Source organism: Dysidea avara, chromosome 10, assembly GCF_963678975.1.
Source record: "Dysidea avara chromosome 10, odDysAvar1.4, whole genome shotgun sequence".
Taxonomy (NCBI): Eukaryota; Metazoa; Porifera; class Demospongiae; order Dictyoceratida; family Dysideidae; genus Dysidea; species Dysidea avara.
Genome location: NC_089281.1, coordinates 8696601 through 8714300, shown reverse-complemented (window position 1 = coordinate 8714300; position 17700 = coordinate 8696601). Strand labels below are relative to the sequence as shown.

The 17700-nt window shown below is 39.2% G+C and overlaps 2 protein-coding genes across 3 annotated transcripts; both read right to left on the bottom strand.

Annotated features, from left to right (window-relative positions):
- Positions 1-907: 907 nt before the first annotated feature.
- LOC136268886 (tripartite motif-containing protein 2-like) lies at positions 908-2494 on the bottom strand. Its single transcript, XM_066064350.1, has one exon. It carries the CDS (start codon positions 2492-2494, stop codon positions 908-910), a length of 1587 nt encoding a protein of 528 aa, XP_065920422.1.
- Positions 2495-7297: 4803 nt separating this feature from the next.
- On the bottom strand, positions 7298-16932 carry LOC136236980 (putative ammonium transporter sll1017). 2 transcript variants are annotated; one of them, XM_066027214.1, is made up of 15 exons: positions 16714-16932; positions 15866-15979; positions 15425-15496; positions 15239-15373; positions 15084-15188; positions 12221-12386; positions 11447-11526; positions 11325-11398; positions 10748-10843; positions 9387-9424; positions 9096-9326; positions 8164-8257; positions 7991-8117; positions 7818-7936; positions 7298-7763 (listed from the first exon to the last, which is right to left on the bottom strand). In XM_066027214.1, the coding sequence occupies exons 1-15, from the start codon at positions 16846-16848 to the stop codon at positions 7397-7399; spliced, it is 1953 nt and encodes a 650-aa protein (XP_065883286.1). In that variant the 5' UTR covers positions 16849-16932; the 3' UTR covers positions 7298-7396. The 2 variants fall into 2 exon arrangements, 1 of the variants encoding a protein (XP_065883286.1); XR_010692270.1 differs by lacking the exon at positions 7298-7763 and having other exon boundaries at positions 8169-8257.
- Between the last annotated feature and the right edge of the window lie 768 nt (positions 16933-17700).

Here is a 17700-nt window from a genome sequence, read left to right as displayed (position 1 = left end):
TTTGAAGAAAGTGCTTTTCAACCAGAAACATTTTAGTTTTTGTAACTGGAAATGGACTGATTCAAAATGTTGGTAGAAACTATGTGATATACAAGGCAAAAATTTTTGATAAGATATTTCAAGAAATGCCACTTGAAATCTTCTGATTTTGTTGTGTGAATAATGATGGGTCATGGTCCAAGTTTGATAATTGGTTGTGTGGGTTCAAGAGATATAATTAAATATGCTGTGGTAGTGTAATATTGCTGTACACCTTCATAACCAAAGTAATGAACATGTCCAAGTACAGTGCAACCCGTATTTTGTAACAACCTGCACTGCAAGACCACCTTTTTGCTGCAGTTAGTTTACGTTTCTTTTAGTTGGATAGGTCCAATGCAGCCACCCTGTCTAGCAAATCCAAAAAATCACCAAAATGGTCCACAAGGTGTACTTTAAATGAAACCACCATGTGTCCAAAAACATGTGAAAAATATGTTCTTTCAAATTTCACAACGCACGTAATTATGTAGTTGCATTCCATACTATTTAAGCATAAGTACATGGCTGTGTAGGTATAGTGGAACTCTTCAAAAAGGACACCCCAAAATGTACATTTTGATAACTGGACACTTCCACCATTTTAATTGTGCACATACACTGGGGGTCCAAACAGTTCTGTGTCTTCTCTAACACTTTATCCTGGTCCCAGATAAAGTGTGGTCCAACAAACTCAATGTATGAAGGTAATTACTAACATGATTTTTACAAAGTATTTTACATTCATGCTTGTATGGTTTAAACTTTAAAGATTGGTACATTAACAAGCAAGTCATAATTAATGCACACACACACATGTACACACAGGGGATAAATAAGTTAAGTAAGCTGCTTTGAGTGTGCAATTATTTTAAAAGAACGCAAACACCTATACAAAACTAGATGAAAAAACATGAATTCTTCTGTTATTAAGGTCAGAAACATAGATATCATGATTGGGACTAAAAGTTATTCCTCGGGGATGAAGAAATTGACCATCATCAGAACCTCTAGACCCAAAGCTGCGTAAAAACATCCCCTCAGTGTCATAAATTGTCACACAGTGCTTACCATTCTCGGTAACAAAAACAAAACCATTTATATCAACAGCAAGTGCAGCTGGATGATCCAAACGGCCATCACCAAACTTATCTATGAACATGCCATCAAGTGTAAACCTGAAAATGTGATTGCTTTTGTTATCAGCAACAAGCACTTGATTACTAGATACCGCTATATCCCAGGCTTTATGCAAATACCCTGATCCAATAACATGACTAAAACGTCTATCAAGGTGAAACACTGAGACGCGACGATTCAAGTGTTCAGCAACAAGTAAATTTTCTTTGTGGACTGCAATACCTGTTGGATGGTTCAGTTCACCATTAGCAGAACCCCAACACCCAAACTGCAGCAAGTGTTCGCCATTAACAGTAAACTTCTGTATACTGTGGTTAAAGTAATCGGACACATATAAGTGGTTGCCAGCATCAAATGCAATTCCTTCTGGACTTTCAAATTGACTCTTTCCAGTGCCACCACGACCAATCTTTTTAAACAACCTATCTTGATGATCAAATACACGTACACACTTGAGTTGCTGATCTGTTACAGCCCATATTCCAGACTGACCAAATGCAATAGCCCATGGTTTACCCATATAGCCACCATCATCTACTATCTTTCTGGGCTTGTCTATGGCTTTATAATTTGGGTACACCATAACAGCAAAAGGACTGCCTTTTATATGATCTCCTGCAATGGTAATAGACAACTTCAGTTCTCCTGGTTGTTTTGGTAGAAAGGGTGCTGAGTAACTCCCATCACTGTTATCCTTTACTTCTACTGGAACAACTCCTTCTCTACTGGTTGATTGTGCCTGTACAATAATGTGGGTACCCCCAATGGAACAACGATCATTGTTACGATCTTTAGTGATGATGGATAAATTAACCTTGCTACCAACAAGTGGTTGAACAGGCATGCCCTTGATCTCACAATTGGTTGGTATGGCAATGTCAAATAACAACTGACCAAACTGTGGAAATGAATGCTGGAATTCCTTCGCAGCAGCAAACTCTACTGTGGGTGACTTAAAGGACATAGTATTCAACTTGTTGTAAGAATCAGCTAGTTTCTGCACATCTTTGCCTTCTTGTTTCCTCGTTTCCTGGTCTGATCCATCCTTTACTTCATCAGCCATAAGCTGATCAACACCCAATAGTTGTGTTTTGATTCGTTCCAACTGCACTGAAATCACATTTTTACTTTGTGCTGATATTTGTGTTAACTTGCTTTTTAGTTCTTCTCTTTGCTGCTGTAATTGAGTGTGTAATTCATCATAGTACAAGTCAATTTGTTGATCAACTTTGGTGATCTGCAAATCGATCTCTCTAGCAGCTAATGCCCTTTGATGTAAGGTAGACAGGTTGGTAGCCACTGGTTCAATAATTTTACTGTGATTTTCTTCAGCCATGCACGTGTCACACTCAGGGCCGCCCAGAGAAATTAAGGGGCCCAGGGCAAAGAGTTAAAGTGGGGCCCTTCACCCAAGTTGTAAGGTTAAGACCAAAAAAAAAAAAAGAAAAAAAAGAGGTCACAACCTGCTGGCAATGACAATAACTACCCAGCACCAACCATATCTCCTTATCTATAAGCTTGCTACACTGCTCCTCTGAAGAATACTGTGACTGCTTTATTAGAGTATATCGATCTTTTAAACAGGTATTCAGGGGGCCCTTCATGGGGCCTCCTGGGGCCCCTTTCAGGCTGGGGCCCGGGGCAAAATGCCCCAGTTCCCCCCCCGTGGGCGGCCCTGGCCACACTGGTGGGGTCTATTCTACGGAACGGAATGGAATGATGGACTAAACTACGGAACGGAATGCTTTCTCAAATTGAAGCTTGCAGCTTACCATTGCTGTAAAAGTTATCGGTGGCACTCCAGCAGGTAACCAAACGCACCCCAAGAAAAATAAAACGAATTTAAGGATCGATTGTGGGTTATTGTTGGTTGTCATTAGTAACGAAGTACTAATTGTGGGAATAGCTGACTCAATGTGTTCATCTTCGGATGTATCGAGTAGGGAACTTAATGCATGACTTGTTTTTACTAGTATGGTTGTTTTTGCTTACTTTGACTTTAGAATGCACAGTCTGGGGCCCAGCCTTTCTAATCGGCATAAATCAGTATGTAGCTACACTACAAAGGAAACAAGTATGGTGACAAGCTGAATCAACTCAGTCTAAGCAGAATCTAAAGGAATTTTGTGCAGTGTGTGAGGAGCAAACATTCAGATACCTCAAGGAGGCTATATTGTGTGAACATCAATGATTCATTAACAGTGCAGTGGACAGAGTAGTGGACTAATGCCAGATATCTCAGCCTGAGTAGTGAGTTTAATCCAGCTTGGTTAGCCGCTATCATTGCTGAAATTGCATTTTATCAGTGGAGCCTCCAGGAAAACGTAATAGGATATGAATAATAAAATATTAATAGCTGTCTCATGCAGTGATGGTTCTACTACCTGATATATCAAGCAGGTCTCTTCAATTCATTTATTGCATGACCAAGGCAAGTTTTGTTACTACAATACAGTAGCCGATTGGATATAAGTTGTTTCTGCTGATCTTGACAAGATAAATAGTTTAGAAGACCACTCAATTTCTTCAGTTTCAGAGCACAATATCCACAGAGAATTAACTAGAAAGTTACTGGTGACAGGAAAAGGCTAGGTGATCATGACTTTATTCAGTCTAGTAAACAGAATATATGGTTGATTGAGTGAGGTATTACTTTCAGAATGTTCAGACGACCAGCGATGAGATGCATGGATTCATCGAATTTTTGTTGCGGTTGGAGACATTAAATATCCAAAAGCAAATTGACTGTATAATATATTAATTCACTTTCTTTATATTTTCTCTATTTTGAGCCTGTATACAAATAATTAAATTTTTCTTAGTCAATAGAAATCCTAGAATAAGATGGGAGAGAAAATTATCTTTGTTTACCTATACTGTACAACTTCAAAGGAAAATGAAGAAAACATAGACAAATCAATAAAATTAGTACAACTACAATAAGGTGAATTACAGATTTAAATACTTAATATGAATCAGAGCCTTTAGATAATTATTGTTCCAAAGCAAAATTGTAGATGGAAAAAACAAAGACTGGTGAGATCTTGGTTAATTAACAACAGTGGTTGGAAATTAAAAGGGTGGTAACTTCTTGAATATGTTGCAAAGTGGAGGTACAGATCAAAATGGGATATCAATTTCATTATGAAAAATTTGTATACATAAATAATCTAGCACTACTGTATTCATTTGTCCTCCACTTAAATATGCTACAACAGTGTCGGTACATTGGCAGTCTACCTTGAAATGTCAACTCTAGAGTACAAATAATGTGATCCCACTGTAATTTCATGGACCAGCTGGATTGGGAATCACTTGAAAATAGACAAACAAATTTAACCTGTTTTGTTTGAAGTGAAGCACGTGAAATGTTACACTTAAGAAATCCTAGGATTCTTAGGTGGTATGTAATGTGAGTGTTCCATTTCAGGATACATACATTGAAATCAGCGGCGGAGGAAGTAGTTGATATGAGGGGGGGGCTCCGCTGAGCTGACCCAGACTTATTTCTATAGTTTGGTAAGGTGAGACCAAAAACAAAACAAAAAAAAAAGGTCACAACCAACTGACAAGAGTTTTCCACCTCACCAGCTACCATTTCTAGCTGATAAACTACATAAAAATCCTTACATAGCTTGCTACACACTGACTACTTTATTAGAGTGAATGCTCTATTAGAGTATCTCGATCTTTATCACGGTTTTCAGCCCCACTCCAAGAAAGATAATTTCGGTGTGATATCATTCTGAGGGGGGGCTTTAGCCCCCCCCCTTTCCGCCGCCTATGATTGAAATTACACACACATCTTGGTCCAAATCACATTTTCCTGGTGGCTACGGGCATGGTTTCACATACATAGAAGGCTTATAATTGAGATTTGGTTGATCTTGGAGTTTTGGCATTTAGCAAGGCAGCAGTCAGACACATCCTTGAATTTGTGTAACAGAAAAAATCAGCTCACACACCGGCTGTTAATAACTCCATGCATACACTTCAGTGATGTTTGCAGAATATAGCCTCCTTGTGGTCTGCCAAAATATTTGCTCCTCACACACTGCACAAAATTTTTCAAGTTTTAACTTAATTCAGCTGGCTCTTTCCTGTTACCAGTGTCTTCCTGCTTGCTTTATTTGTACACTGACTTATGACTTGAAAAGCTGGCCCAGACTGTTTTCTAAAGTCAAAATAAACAAAACAGCTCACATAAAGTGCCCTTCTTGATATATGCGTAGATGAACCATGGATGAACATCACTGATACAGTTCATCCCACAATTAATACTTCGTTACTAATGACAACCAACAAGAACCCACAATCGATCCTTTAATTCTTTTTATCTTATGTTTAATCACCCACTGGGGGTGCCACTGATAACTTATAAGGGCAGTTTCAGCAATGGTAAGTTGCATGAGAAAGCGTTCCGTTCCGTGGTTTAGTCCATCGTTCCGTTCCGTAGAATAGACCCCACCTGTCACACTTGCGCAGCTGTCGCGGTGGTGGTCACTGATGGAAAGCAATCAACTCAGACTCGTGACTTCGTCACAATGTCAGACACTCGGCCAAACTGGACATAAACACCGTCCCTTTCTCTGACTAACGTGTACGTAGCCCTCGACGTAGCCCAAAGGCATGCGAGGTAAGAAATCTGGTTTCTACCAGTCTCCTTTCGTGCACGCGGAGTTATGATAGCCTAGGCATTTGTGGTAGACCGAGGGCGAGACCCCGAGGGATCGGTGGTTTTACCTACTGTTCATCAAATTGCAGGCTTTATGCATGAGGTGCATAGGCGGCGGAAGAGGGGGTGCTCCTGCACCCCCAACTTAAAGCTGTATTGCGCAATAATCATCACGTGAACTCCTGCAAGGTTTCCAGAAACTGGTCAATCACGATCGAGATACTCTAATAGAGCAGTCACCCTAATACAACAGTCAAACATGTATTAAAATAGATACTATTATTATTGACAGCTAAATCGCCCCCAAATTCAATCTCCTGATACCTAATTTTCCTGGGGGGGCATGCCTCCAGACCCCTCTAGAATTCGCATGCCGGGTGTGCTTTGCACACTTACTACTACCAACATAAATTTTCGGCACCCCCAACTCTAGCACCCTTCCGCCTCCTATGAGGTGGTTGTAATTGTGTGGGCACTGCCTCATCTCAGCATGATAACAAATTGAGTGTGCTGGAAGTTTGCATAACACCCAACCCCAACAATTAAAGTAATCTTTGACAGAGCATTGATTGGATTAAACTCAATGTTTGTCATAGCCGTTCTTCCACGTCAGGTACACAGAAGGCACATTCAGATCAGTGTACAAGTGTACAACCGGCACTTGATGATTTATGATTAAAGGGAGACTATAATCAGGCTGCTTTTCAGCAGTGCCTCGGCCTTGCTATACAAAAGTAACAATACAAATACACAATATGACACAAAACGAAGATTACAAACAAAATAAAGCCTATTATTATCTGGCATTGTGATAATCTATGCAGCTTAGTTTTGTAATTACCATAATCACACCACAGTCTTGTGCGTTATGGTCACCTTGATTCCTGCACAGTACACCAAATAATATCTCAAACTTAATTAGGACAAAGTCTCAGCCTTCCACTATGGTCACCTGTATTGCATGATCTTGCCGGGCATACCCCAACACAGGGCCTATCAGTTATTTTTGTGAATGTCATTAAGACGCCTCTGGTTCTAGTCATAACTTTACCTGAAAACAGATCACTGTAATTAGGCATAAACAAATTGAAAACAGTTTTGCAAAGAATCCAGATTAGTGCATGGGTGTTGTGGTTTCCTTTAAAGGAAGCATCATTGCAGTGGACCCCCTGAAAGAAAAAATATAAACAAAAACTATCGTTGTTTAGTGCAGTTATTAAGCAGTTGCATGGACTGCCACACATGCAGTGAAAAATATTGTCATGTCTCCAGCAACTTCTCAATAACCGGCTATCCTTAACAACTGTGGCAGTTGGGAAAAAATCCCAATTGTAAGCTTCAGTGCTCTACGTCCCATTTATAGCATGTGACATGCATGATCGTTTAGCCAGCTAGCCACAGCTGCCATCAGGACTTCCATGGGTTCTATGAAGAGTGTACCGCCTTTGTTTTCTTTGCCCTTAATCCGCTGCATGGTATGGTGCACTATTGTTGACTATATATATACATAGCACTGTATACAACATTATGATGTTGTTAAGTGTGGGCATGCATATTTAACAGTTAAACAGTAACATCTTTTTTCACCGAATACTTTTCTCGGTTGGATTTTCCAGAAAAAGTAGCATAACCACCTCTTCCTACAGGATCCAACAGCTCCATTCGTCTACTACTAGGACCTTCCTGTACAGTGTCATTATGGGTTATATTTACTTGTAAATCATCAGGCTCTGAGATGTTTTCTCTCGGTGTATGAACATCTGCAAGTAAAGGTGTCTCCTCAGTTGTATTAATACTTGTATCACGCGGTTGCTGTTGTGTCCTAGTAGGAATACCTCCCGAGTCAGAAACAAATTTGTCATATGGAGATGTAAGGAGTAATCCACCATGCAAGTACAGATTACGGACTCTAGACCTGCAGCAAAATAACCTGCATACACAGGGTAACAATTGAAGATAACTGACATTAAAAATACTTCCTTACTTCACAAAGACATTAACTGGAATGATATACAAAATCCCATAAACAAGTCCACTACTTATCCCGAGTAATAAAATCAGTACAGCACCAATAATCTGAGCACCAAATCTTTCAATCCAGTTCTATCCGAGACGAAATATGTTTAATAATTGTACACAGACAAAATCAGTTAGTACCAAGTATGGTAATCTTATGCTGCAGTAACACAGCCCTTCGAATGTGGCATGAAGATAACACAAACTGTCCCTAAGGAGTGGTAGGTCTTGTACAAACAGCCCCACAGCAACCAAACTCCACAACCCACTGCAATACATACAGTATTATTAGATGTGATAATAAGCCGCCTTACCATACTCCGTGAACTGGGACAACTTTGGCAGTATCCTCAATTCCCAGTTTGTATTCAGCATAACATCCAAGATGGTAGACTATCACAGCAATGACTGCATAGAGACAATTAGTAGCTAACCGTTGTAGATGATAATAATGCACATTGCTAAAGTTTGTGTCCCATATGTAATATGGAGGGATTAGATAGATTGAAGCATTCCTAGATAATTGGATCTCTGAGCTCACTATATATAATGATTAGTTGGTTTGATTGTCTCATCATCATAGTCCAACAACTACAATACTTTCCAGATCATGAAGTCATTGCATGCTAAGCATGCACCAGCTGGCTTACTCTCAAAAAGACCAAAAGTGTTAAAGGATTCTCCATGCATGTCACAGTTACACACATGCTTTGTATTAAGGGGCATGATAAGAACTCTATGCATGTAGATCTGCTGAATGTCATAGAGCTGATCAGTACAAATATGTAAGTAGTCAGTTAAGTAAGAATGAAGTAGCTAGTGTCACTATATTTAGAGGTACAGCCTGAAAATTCCAAGTATGAGGTGCTCAGCATGGAAAGTGCTACTTCTAGTGGATGCTTTCCCACATTTGTATGGCCAGGTTTACAGCTTTGAAGGAGTTTGATAACCTTGTACATACATGCAATCAGCTAAGATATTGGCTGCATCTAAAATGGGTATAGATCCAGACCCTTTTCATCCACCTCCTAAATATAATTTATGTCACTGCATCACCACATTTTCTAACTGTTTGCATCTTTGAGGAGCCTTCTAATTTCCTTTGGCTTTGCTACATGTGAAGTTCAATCTTAAAATTCTTTAAAAAGTAAATCACTTGGACTATATACATAGGATAATAAGTATACCTCTTGTAAGATGCATGTATAGTTACTCACACAAACATGTAATTACACTATACACTTACTCCCGATCATACAAGCTGACCAGTAGTTAACATAAGGACAACTAGCAGTTATTGCTACTAGACAAGACAGTATTCCATTAGATACTTCATTGGCATTGACGGATTTAAATCCATAAGTGAGTTGTGCCCAGCTAGCAATGGCAATGGCAAGTAATCCACCAGCTGCACAACACATTATCATATTAATAGCTATGCGAGCTGGGACTGCATGATATGTTCCATATTCTCCACCTGTATGATAGTTAAGGTGCACATGTCACTGTATATATACATTCATGTCAACAAGCTGACCTTCTACACTTTCAGTAGACCCACAATTGAATGCAAACCTAAAAGAACACAAGTATGCTGTTTATGTTGTGGTGATTAATTGCATGTGGAATACATGTTTTACCCTATATCCTAAGTTTGTGCTGTTAATGCTTTCCAAGGTGTTTTGTTCTCGGTGTGATAGTAATCATCTTGTACAATGTTCGCTTTGTTGGTTACTGCATGTTGAAATGTATGTAGCAAAAATGATAATAGCTGAATAGTGTTTTGTTGCCATACTCCATAGTTTACCACATTGAAACTTCCACCATCGGAATGTACAACTAAAATAATACTACTGATTAAGTTCATCAAATCTAATATAACAATCATTTGATATGAGGTTCAGATAAACACCTAATATATGCCCGAGTGTCCACCGTATAACCAAGGTGCATGTGTGCTGGTGAATTCAAGTCATGAATACTCATGATGTAGCAACAAGACTGTATGGTACACAGCCATTTACTAGAACTGACCATCAGGATGAGGCTATGTCTTCTTTGTATTTTTCACACTAAGGCTTACTTTCAATCATTGGTGGTATGGGTATAAAGAAAATGGTAATTTTGGTTTTACCACCTACAGGTAAACTCCGATTTGCTGTACATTGTCATTCTCTTTGATTTTTATCATTCGATGGCAGTAGGTTCATCTTGTATTATTGAATGAAACAGTGACCACTCTAATAGAACAGTCAATGGTACACACAACAGGATCCCCATCACCCAAACACTTGTGTGCCAGTTAAATCACAAAAGTGTATAGAAAAGTGAGTTTGTTCAGATAAAGGACATTTTTTATGTAGAGCTCCATTCAACTACTCTAATAGAACATACAGTAGCTTGATGAAATACCTTAATAAAATTGTCACTCCTACTGTTCGTATAATCAAGAATTGAGATTCAGATAATCAAGAGGTAGAGACATACATGCATAAACAGAGATAAAGAGTGAACACAAAGAGAGAGAAAAATTACTGACTGAGTGAAAGTCTGATATTTGCATCACTGAGATAGTATCTAGCTACATCCATACAACTACTGTAATTTTATCATCTTTACTATGACTACTTTTCTGGCTCAGTTTGTACAAATCTCATTTGGGTCAAGTGGATGGAGTGGGTACAAAATCTGTGATTGTGTGACATCATATTTTACTAAACCCAACACATATGAGGGTCTTGTGAGGCTGCATGATAGCCTCTGGCTACCTATTCTCTTTCTTGTCCATTTTTGCATGCTATTTCTAATCTATAAACTATTAAATCAAGCTAGGTTTCGTTATGCTTAGTGGGTCACAATTTAATAGTTTAAGGTAATTCATTGATGTGTGAGACTTACCATGCAAACCAAAGGATCAAAACACCAAGTGCAGAGGAATGTACAAACTCCTCTGCTCCCATATCACTGTACATTGTATCCCAGAAGCCTTCGGGTCTATTATATATACAACACATGGTAACATGTTTATAAATCAGATAAGACTGCATTACATGCTCTGGCTTATCAATTGTCTACAATGTCATGACCTGTTCTTGTACTTAATATAGTTATAAACATTTGGAGGCTATTTCATCACCAACTCTCAACTATTGGTTATATACTGATAAGCTGTCAGAAAAATCTCTAGTAGTCCTTTCTACTATGTTCTTTGCTAACTACAAATACCCAATAAGTTGTAACAGAACAATGCATGGTACTTACTACATTGTAAAGAACAGCTGTTACTCTACAAGAGCCCTTAATTAATACCAGCTTTATGTAGTCAGTGCTCAATAACTTCCTCAGTACTACAAATGAGTACCTTTGATGCACACACTATCACAAAACAGCTACAACACCCATTTGGTTTTGGCATACATATCTCTTGTAATAACAATTAGTGTATGCAGAAATCAAATGGTCAATAGTTGCTCACCCGTCTGCTGATTCACCCTGTGCTACTGTGTTAGGTCTAGCATCTATTGGTGTCTGATAGTAATGATGAAGTGGCTATTAATATTACCAGATGAATAGATGCATACAAGCTGTTGATCATACCCAACACAGTCTCACATTCTTCTCATCAATGTATTTTTGGAGCTTAGCAAACAGACAGACCATTAATCCTGCAGTACCACCTGTGTCAATATGTAGTATTAGCCACATATGCTCGCGTGCAAGAGTGCGCGCGCACATACACACACACACATTACAATTGAAATCAGGTTGGGTTATCTTGGTCATGTTTAGTCTGGGTCAACCAGATCAACTGACCTGGATTATAGTTTGACCCAGATTGTACATTGGATTATATGCACTGATTATAGTGTCTTGCTTGACTGTGATGATGGAAGCCTACACAAATCAATACTAGTGTATTCTGCTGTCTGCTGAGAAGAAAGGAAGTAGAGCATGAGAGCAGTTGAATCAAGTTACATGACTGTATTATTGTAGCATTGACTGACTGTTCAATTAGAGTGTTTCAATCATTTGGTACTAGGATAACACACAGCTTCATAAGTATAGAGCATGCAGATAACCATTTTCATATCATCTGTATACAATTCTTACCACCTTACAATGATTACTATAGCATGAAATTTATACTAGCTATCCAGCTGGAGCCAAATTCAGATTTTACCTATGAGAGCTTGTCCTCTTGTAAAATTCTTTGGTGATAACATAGAACCAAGTAATAGTGCCAGAAATGATGCATGCCTTTAATTTAACTAAATGAGTCACAACCAGGTCAGGTCTGGATCTGACCTACGTAGAGTACTATTCAAGTCAGTGATGCTGATACAAACACACACACACACATCCATTCAATACCTAATAAGTGTACTGCTCCACCACCAGCAAAGTCAAGAAAATAAGCTTTGGTGAAGTAGGAGGAACAATCCAAGTGGCATCCAGCTAGTTTACAAAACCGATATGGTGATACTGATGTGCAGCTGTCTGACCAGATGAAGTAAGCCACAAGAGGATGAATAATACCCTATTGGAGATCATAATGGAATGATACTATATAGATGCACATGCATGCGTGTAGTTTATACATCATTTCTGCCATTTCTGTCGATATGGTAAAATATCTGTTCAGCTGAAAATATCAAAAACTAAAAAAAAAAGCTATAAGAAATTGAAAACTACTATAAGAAATTGAAAATGAATGAATGAATGAATGAATGAATGAATGAATGAATGAATGAATATATATATACAAGTATAAGGAAAAATTAGGAATTTTAAGTTCGATTAGGGATCATAGAAAAAAGTAGGGAAACAAGGGAGGTCACCTATATCTGCAGATATACTAGTGAACATTTAAACATGCTTATTTGTTTACTTTTTTGTAACATTGTTATGACCCACGCATACCACATCAAAAAGAAAGAATACCGGTAGCTCCAGAGTTAATGTTTTTTCATGTGAACGTGCACCCCAGCTATCAATTACTGACTAGAAAGTGAAGTGGCTATTCTGTTTCACTTTCAGCTGTGCTCAGACCATTACATAGTGCTACAAAGAAGCACCTCTGCAATCAATCCAGTCACCACTAAAAATATGGACAATATTCGCACACTCCAACTATCAATTAGGCCAGGCAAAGTAGATTGCTAGTTCTCATCAGCCACTTCTTCAGTTTTGATGCAAATGGGCGGTCATTTTTCATTAGTAATTATTGAAGGAAGCACACAAAATCACAGCAATAGCAGGCTATCTGTCACAACAAGGATTATTAAAAAGCTTATGCTTACACTTTACCACCTCTTTGAAGCAGGTGAAACATTTTCCATTGCTGAAAATGATAGCTAGTTTGTCTAAACATCAAAATGCTGGCGCATGTGATCAATTATAGCAGTAATGAACTTAGAGGCGGCAGGGTGGAAGGTGATGAGGGCGGGTGATGAGAAACTATAAATCAACTTTGCCTGGCCTTACTGACTCGGCCATTACACTTCACTTTCACCTATTTTCCCGCTACACAGCGTTACAAATGAAGAACAATATTTGAAGCGCCTCTGCAATCAATCCAGTTACCATGGAAAACACGGACAATTCCCATTTACAAATGGCAAACCATGCTACGAATCGATACCTTGGGTTGTCAGCAAAAAGAAATGGGACACAAAGGAGGACAAAAGTAAGTCCATGATGCATGCATTTTATGTACTGCGGTATGCCAAAAGTTACATCTCAGGACGAAGCAACATCGAACAGTGAAAAAATTAAACCCATAGCTTTAGCTGTTATCGAAATACACTTGTCTGAAGGCAGGCAGGCAGGCAGGCAGGCAGGCAGGCAGGCAGGCAGGCAGGCAGGCAGGCAGGCAGGCAGGCAGGCAGGCAGGCAGGCAGGCAGGCAGGCAGGCAGGCAGGCAGGCAGGCAGGCAGGCAGGCAGGCAGGCAGGCAGGCAGGCAGGCAGGCAGGCAGGCAGGCAGGCAGGCAGGCAGGCAGGCAGGCAGGCAGGCAGGCAGGCAGGCAGGCAGGCAGGCAGGCAGGCAGGCAGGCAGGCAATTTTGGGCTTGGTTTTGCCTAACCATGGTATTGTGAAGTTGGTTTTTGGGAGAGGCCAGAAAACCAAAACCTCCATGATCCTATTATACAGTACAACCATATTATATGATAATATATCCCACTTTTACACCAAACACTATAAACCATTTCACACTTGTCACAATTGTGGGTAACTAGCGTTAATAATATTCACAGTTGTATTATATTATAGTATCTGGCTGCTTTATTTCTGCAGAGCATCTCGCAGTCGAGTTTATAGCCCCTTGCTTTTACCAAAATATACAGCTGCCTCAATGGTACCTCCACTACTGCAGTCTTACAACTCAATTTAGTAGCTGTGTTTCAATATATATGTGACTGAATTTTGGAAAAATGTTCCAACTTGCACATTATAAGTTTTGAGATAAATGGTTTTAAAGAATTCAAGTTAGCATAACTTGCTAAGAATATAGCAAGCACACTTATAAAATTTACACAAGAGATGCATCAATCTATTACCTTTCAGACCACTTCCAGTACTTGTAGTTGCTATAGAGTTTCCCACCAAATAAGATAGAAAATCTAAGCAGTTGAACAAGCTAAGTAGTATCACAAGTGTTCACAAAGGGGAGGAGGGTGGGGGTGGTGGGGTGGGCAAGAGAGACTTCAAAATGGAGGTAGACCATGATTGAAGTCCAGACACTAGATTACAGGGCTGTGCTGGCTTCTTAGTGCCTGATATGCATCAAAATCAACAGAAAGATCGACTGGCCAACACCATCAGGCCATCCACCAGTAAACCACTGATTCTTGCCAAGCCAGGCCCTTCACAAGGCCCGAAACCGCCATTCGAGCTCTCAACACCACCCAGAAAAGATGTCTGTTAAAACCAGCCTTGAGTAGTTTGAGCAGTACTGAAGGTTAAAACTAGTAGTGGTACGATAATGTAGCTATCCATTGGTGGTGCTAGTTTGATTATACCTGATGTGCAATTTGGAACGGTTTTGTAAAATCTGGTCACATATACATTTACCAATAAGCAACAAAATAATGTTTAGTTGCAGTATCTACTAGTAGTAGATCAGCATACTTCACAATTGTATACAATACATTGTACAGCACTATTTTTTTAATTTTTGGAAATTTTGTTTTCAGCACGAATGCAAGTGAAATTACGTGTGCATGATATACTTACACTAATAACAAATGCACTAACAAACACAGCTGGCAGTCGTAGTTTGTATTTGTTTGTCACCAGACAACCGCCAAGAATTGTAGCAGCATTACTAGCAAATGTGAACTACATACAAAGACAGTTTAGATAAGATGTATAATGAAGTTGTTACATACCTTAAAGAACCACAGTACAGGATCATATATGTCAAAAAATGTATCTTGGATACAGTGAGATGCCCTATACCGAGCTATGTAATCAAATCCAATTAGGAAAAATCCAAAAGCACTGGCACAAGCATCCATGTATTTCTGTTGGATAAATCAATAATTAACAGAGTATTATATTTGTACACTTCTTACATAAATCACTATACTCCTTCTCTCATCCAGTTCCTTTGCAAAGGCTATTTCTAACTGCATGAAACCTGCTTTCTGTGAGTTAAAGGTAAACAAGTTAGTAAGTAGATATTGAGCCCTGAGAATAAGAAATATGGATTTTCTTTTCAAGATAATAAAATTTCTGTCAACCTGATGATTAGTAGTGACAGTAAGGGCAGACATGTGTCTGAGCTCCACCACAAGTTTGGAAAATACCCACAATTAACAGAGCATGCATTCTATGGCTTCCACACGATGAGAATTTGGATTGGTCGCAAATATTGTGTCAGGCATTTGAATGAAATGATTAAATATTTTTAGCTTATATTACAAATGAACCAAATTTCAAGAATTAGCGTAATGAGTTATTAAATGTTTTTGAGGGTTCGGCTCATATGTACATACTAACATTACATAAGTTACCATGAAGAAAACAATGATGGCAGCTATCAGTACCCATGCCAGACTGGAGTCCGTATACCTCACATCTCTGTGTACATCAGATGACTTTCTGTAGCTTGTGACATCACAAGGAAACTGTGTGAGGTAAATGGTTATGTAAATTTAAACTATAATGCAATGTGCAGGCCACAAGCCTCAAGGATGACAGCCTCCGACAAAGGATCCCATTGAGATGACAAATTAATAAAGAAAACAGAACATGCACCATCAATTAAGCTAGGGGACTCACACAAAAGTACCTTGTGATGTTTACCATAATATTATTAGTATAATACTGAGACAGTAACAAAGCGGGTTTAGGTAATATGAACAATCAAGTCAGGCAACAGTAGCAAAGTTAACGAAACAATACATTAAATTACAAAAATTCCTGCAGTCACATCTAACCACTAAAACAGGTTGGGTCATCTGGATTATCTAGGCCTTTGGATCTATTAGAATATCAACCAGAGAATTACTCAGCTGTACTCTAGGCTGTACTGATGGAAATCTAGGTACGTATACATATGAATCAAGAGTGTGTGTTGCTGTCTGTAGCCACACACCATAGTGCATTGCTGGTGCCACTGAATCCCTGCTGCCGAGGCATGCCACGTATGACGCCAGGGGCAGATTTAGCGGGGCAATACGGAAAATTTCTACGATCGAGTGTCGTAACTACTCAGTGAGGATTTTCTGTCCATTCGAACATTGCGTACTGCGCCGGTCAGTGCTCCATGGATAATAATGCAGTACGCAATACACAATGTTCGAAAGGACAGAAAATCCTCAGTACCGTATCAGACGTGGTGCCGGCACGACTGACTTACCCATGGAAATGAACAGTACTTCAGACTGTTATGGTGTTCCATACAAGCTCCATCGTAAACTTTGTCAAAATACTCGTGGAAATCAGAAGTGATATTACAGTCTTCACTCAAATTCGCCGCTGACCAGAATGCCATTCTTGTTGTGTGCCGATTTCACAGCTTGACGGGACAGCCTGAAAACTTTTTACAAAGTCTGAATGTCTAACGGAAAATAACAGGGATACCGCGCCGCACTGAGCTGCGGCCTGCGGTTTTTCTTAGAATTTACTTTTTTTTCCCCTTAGATTTCCCTTAGAATTTACTCAGAGCAATACACACTAGCTGATGTATACGTGGTTTTTCGTGGAATCTACATAATAATATATTCAGTAGTCTATATAGCTAACTTCTGCTTCAAATAGAGAGGTTAACATATTATGCAGGGGGCGTGGCAGCACCACGTTTACGTCATTAACTCGCATACGCGCGCGCGGACGCCATTTTGAGTAGAAAAGTTCCTAGTCATGCTAGTGAAGTACAGTGGCGTTCAAGTTCCAACTAGTCAAAATAGAAGCTAACCATTTACCTATAACTTTTCCAAAGGTGATTATACCAAAGCAAGGCATCTGATAAACGAATTAAATTGGGAAGATTTAGTTGTCACGCAAGTTTACTGACCTTACTAAACGCTGAGGATGCATGGAACATCTTAAAGGATCACTTGTACAGAATTATTGAAGACTGCATTCCAAAGTTCACTGTAACAAAGAAAAGGAAACATCCACTGTTGTATCACTCATAATGACAGGCCTGTCAACTCTCACGGTTGCAGCAGATCGAATCTCACGGTTTTTGAGGCCTGCTAACTCTCACGGTTTCACTAACCTTCGTTGGATAGAATCTCACGGTTTGTAGCGCGAATGTCACGGATTTCAAGTTTAAAAAGTCGAGACTTTTTTTTTTTTTTTTTGGTCTCAGCATAGCATCTAGCTACCAGTTGTTGTTTTT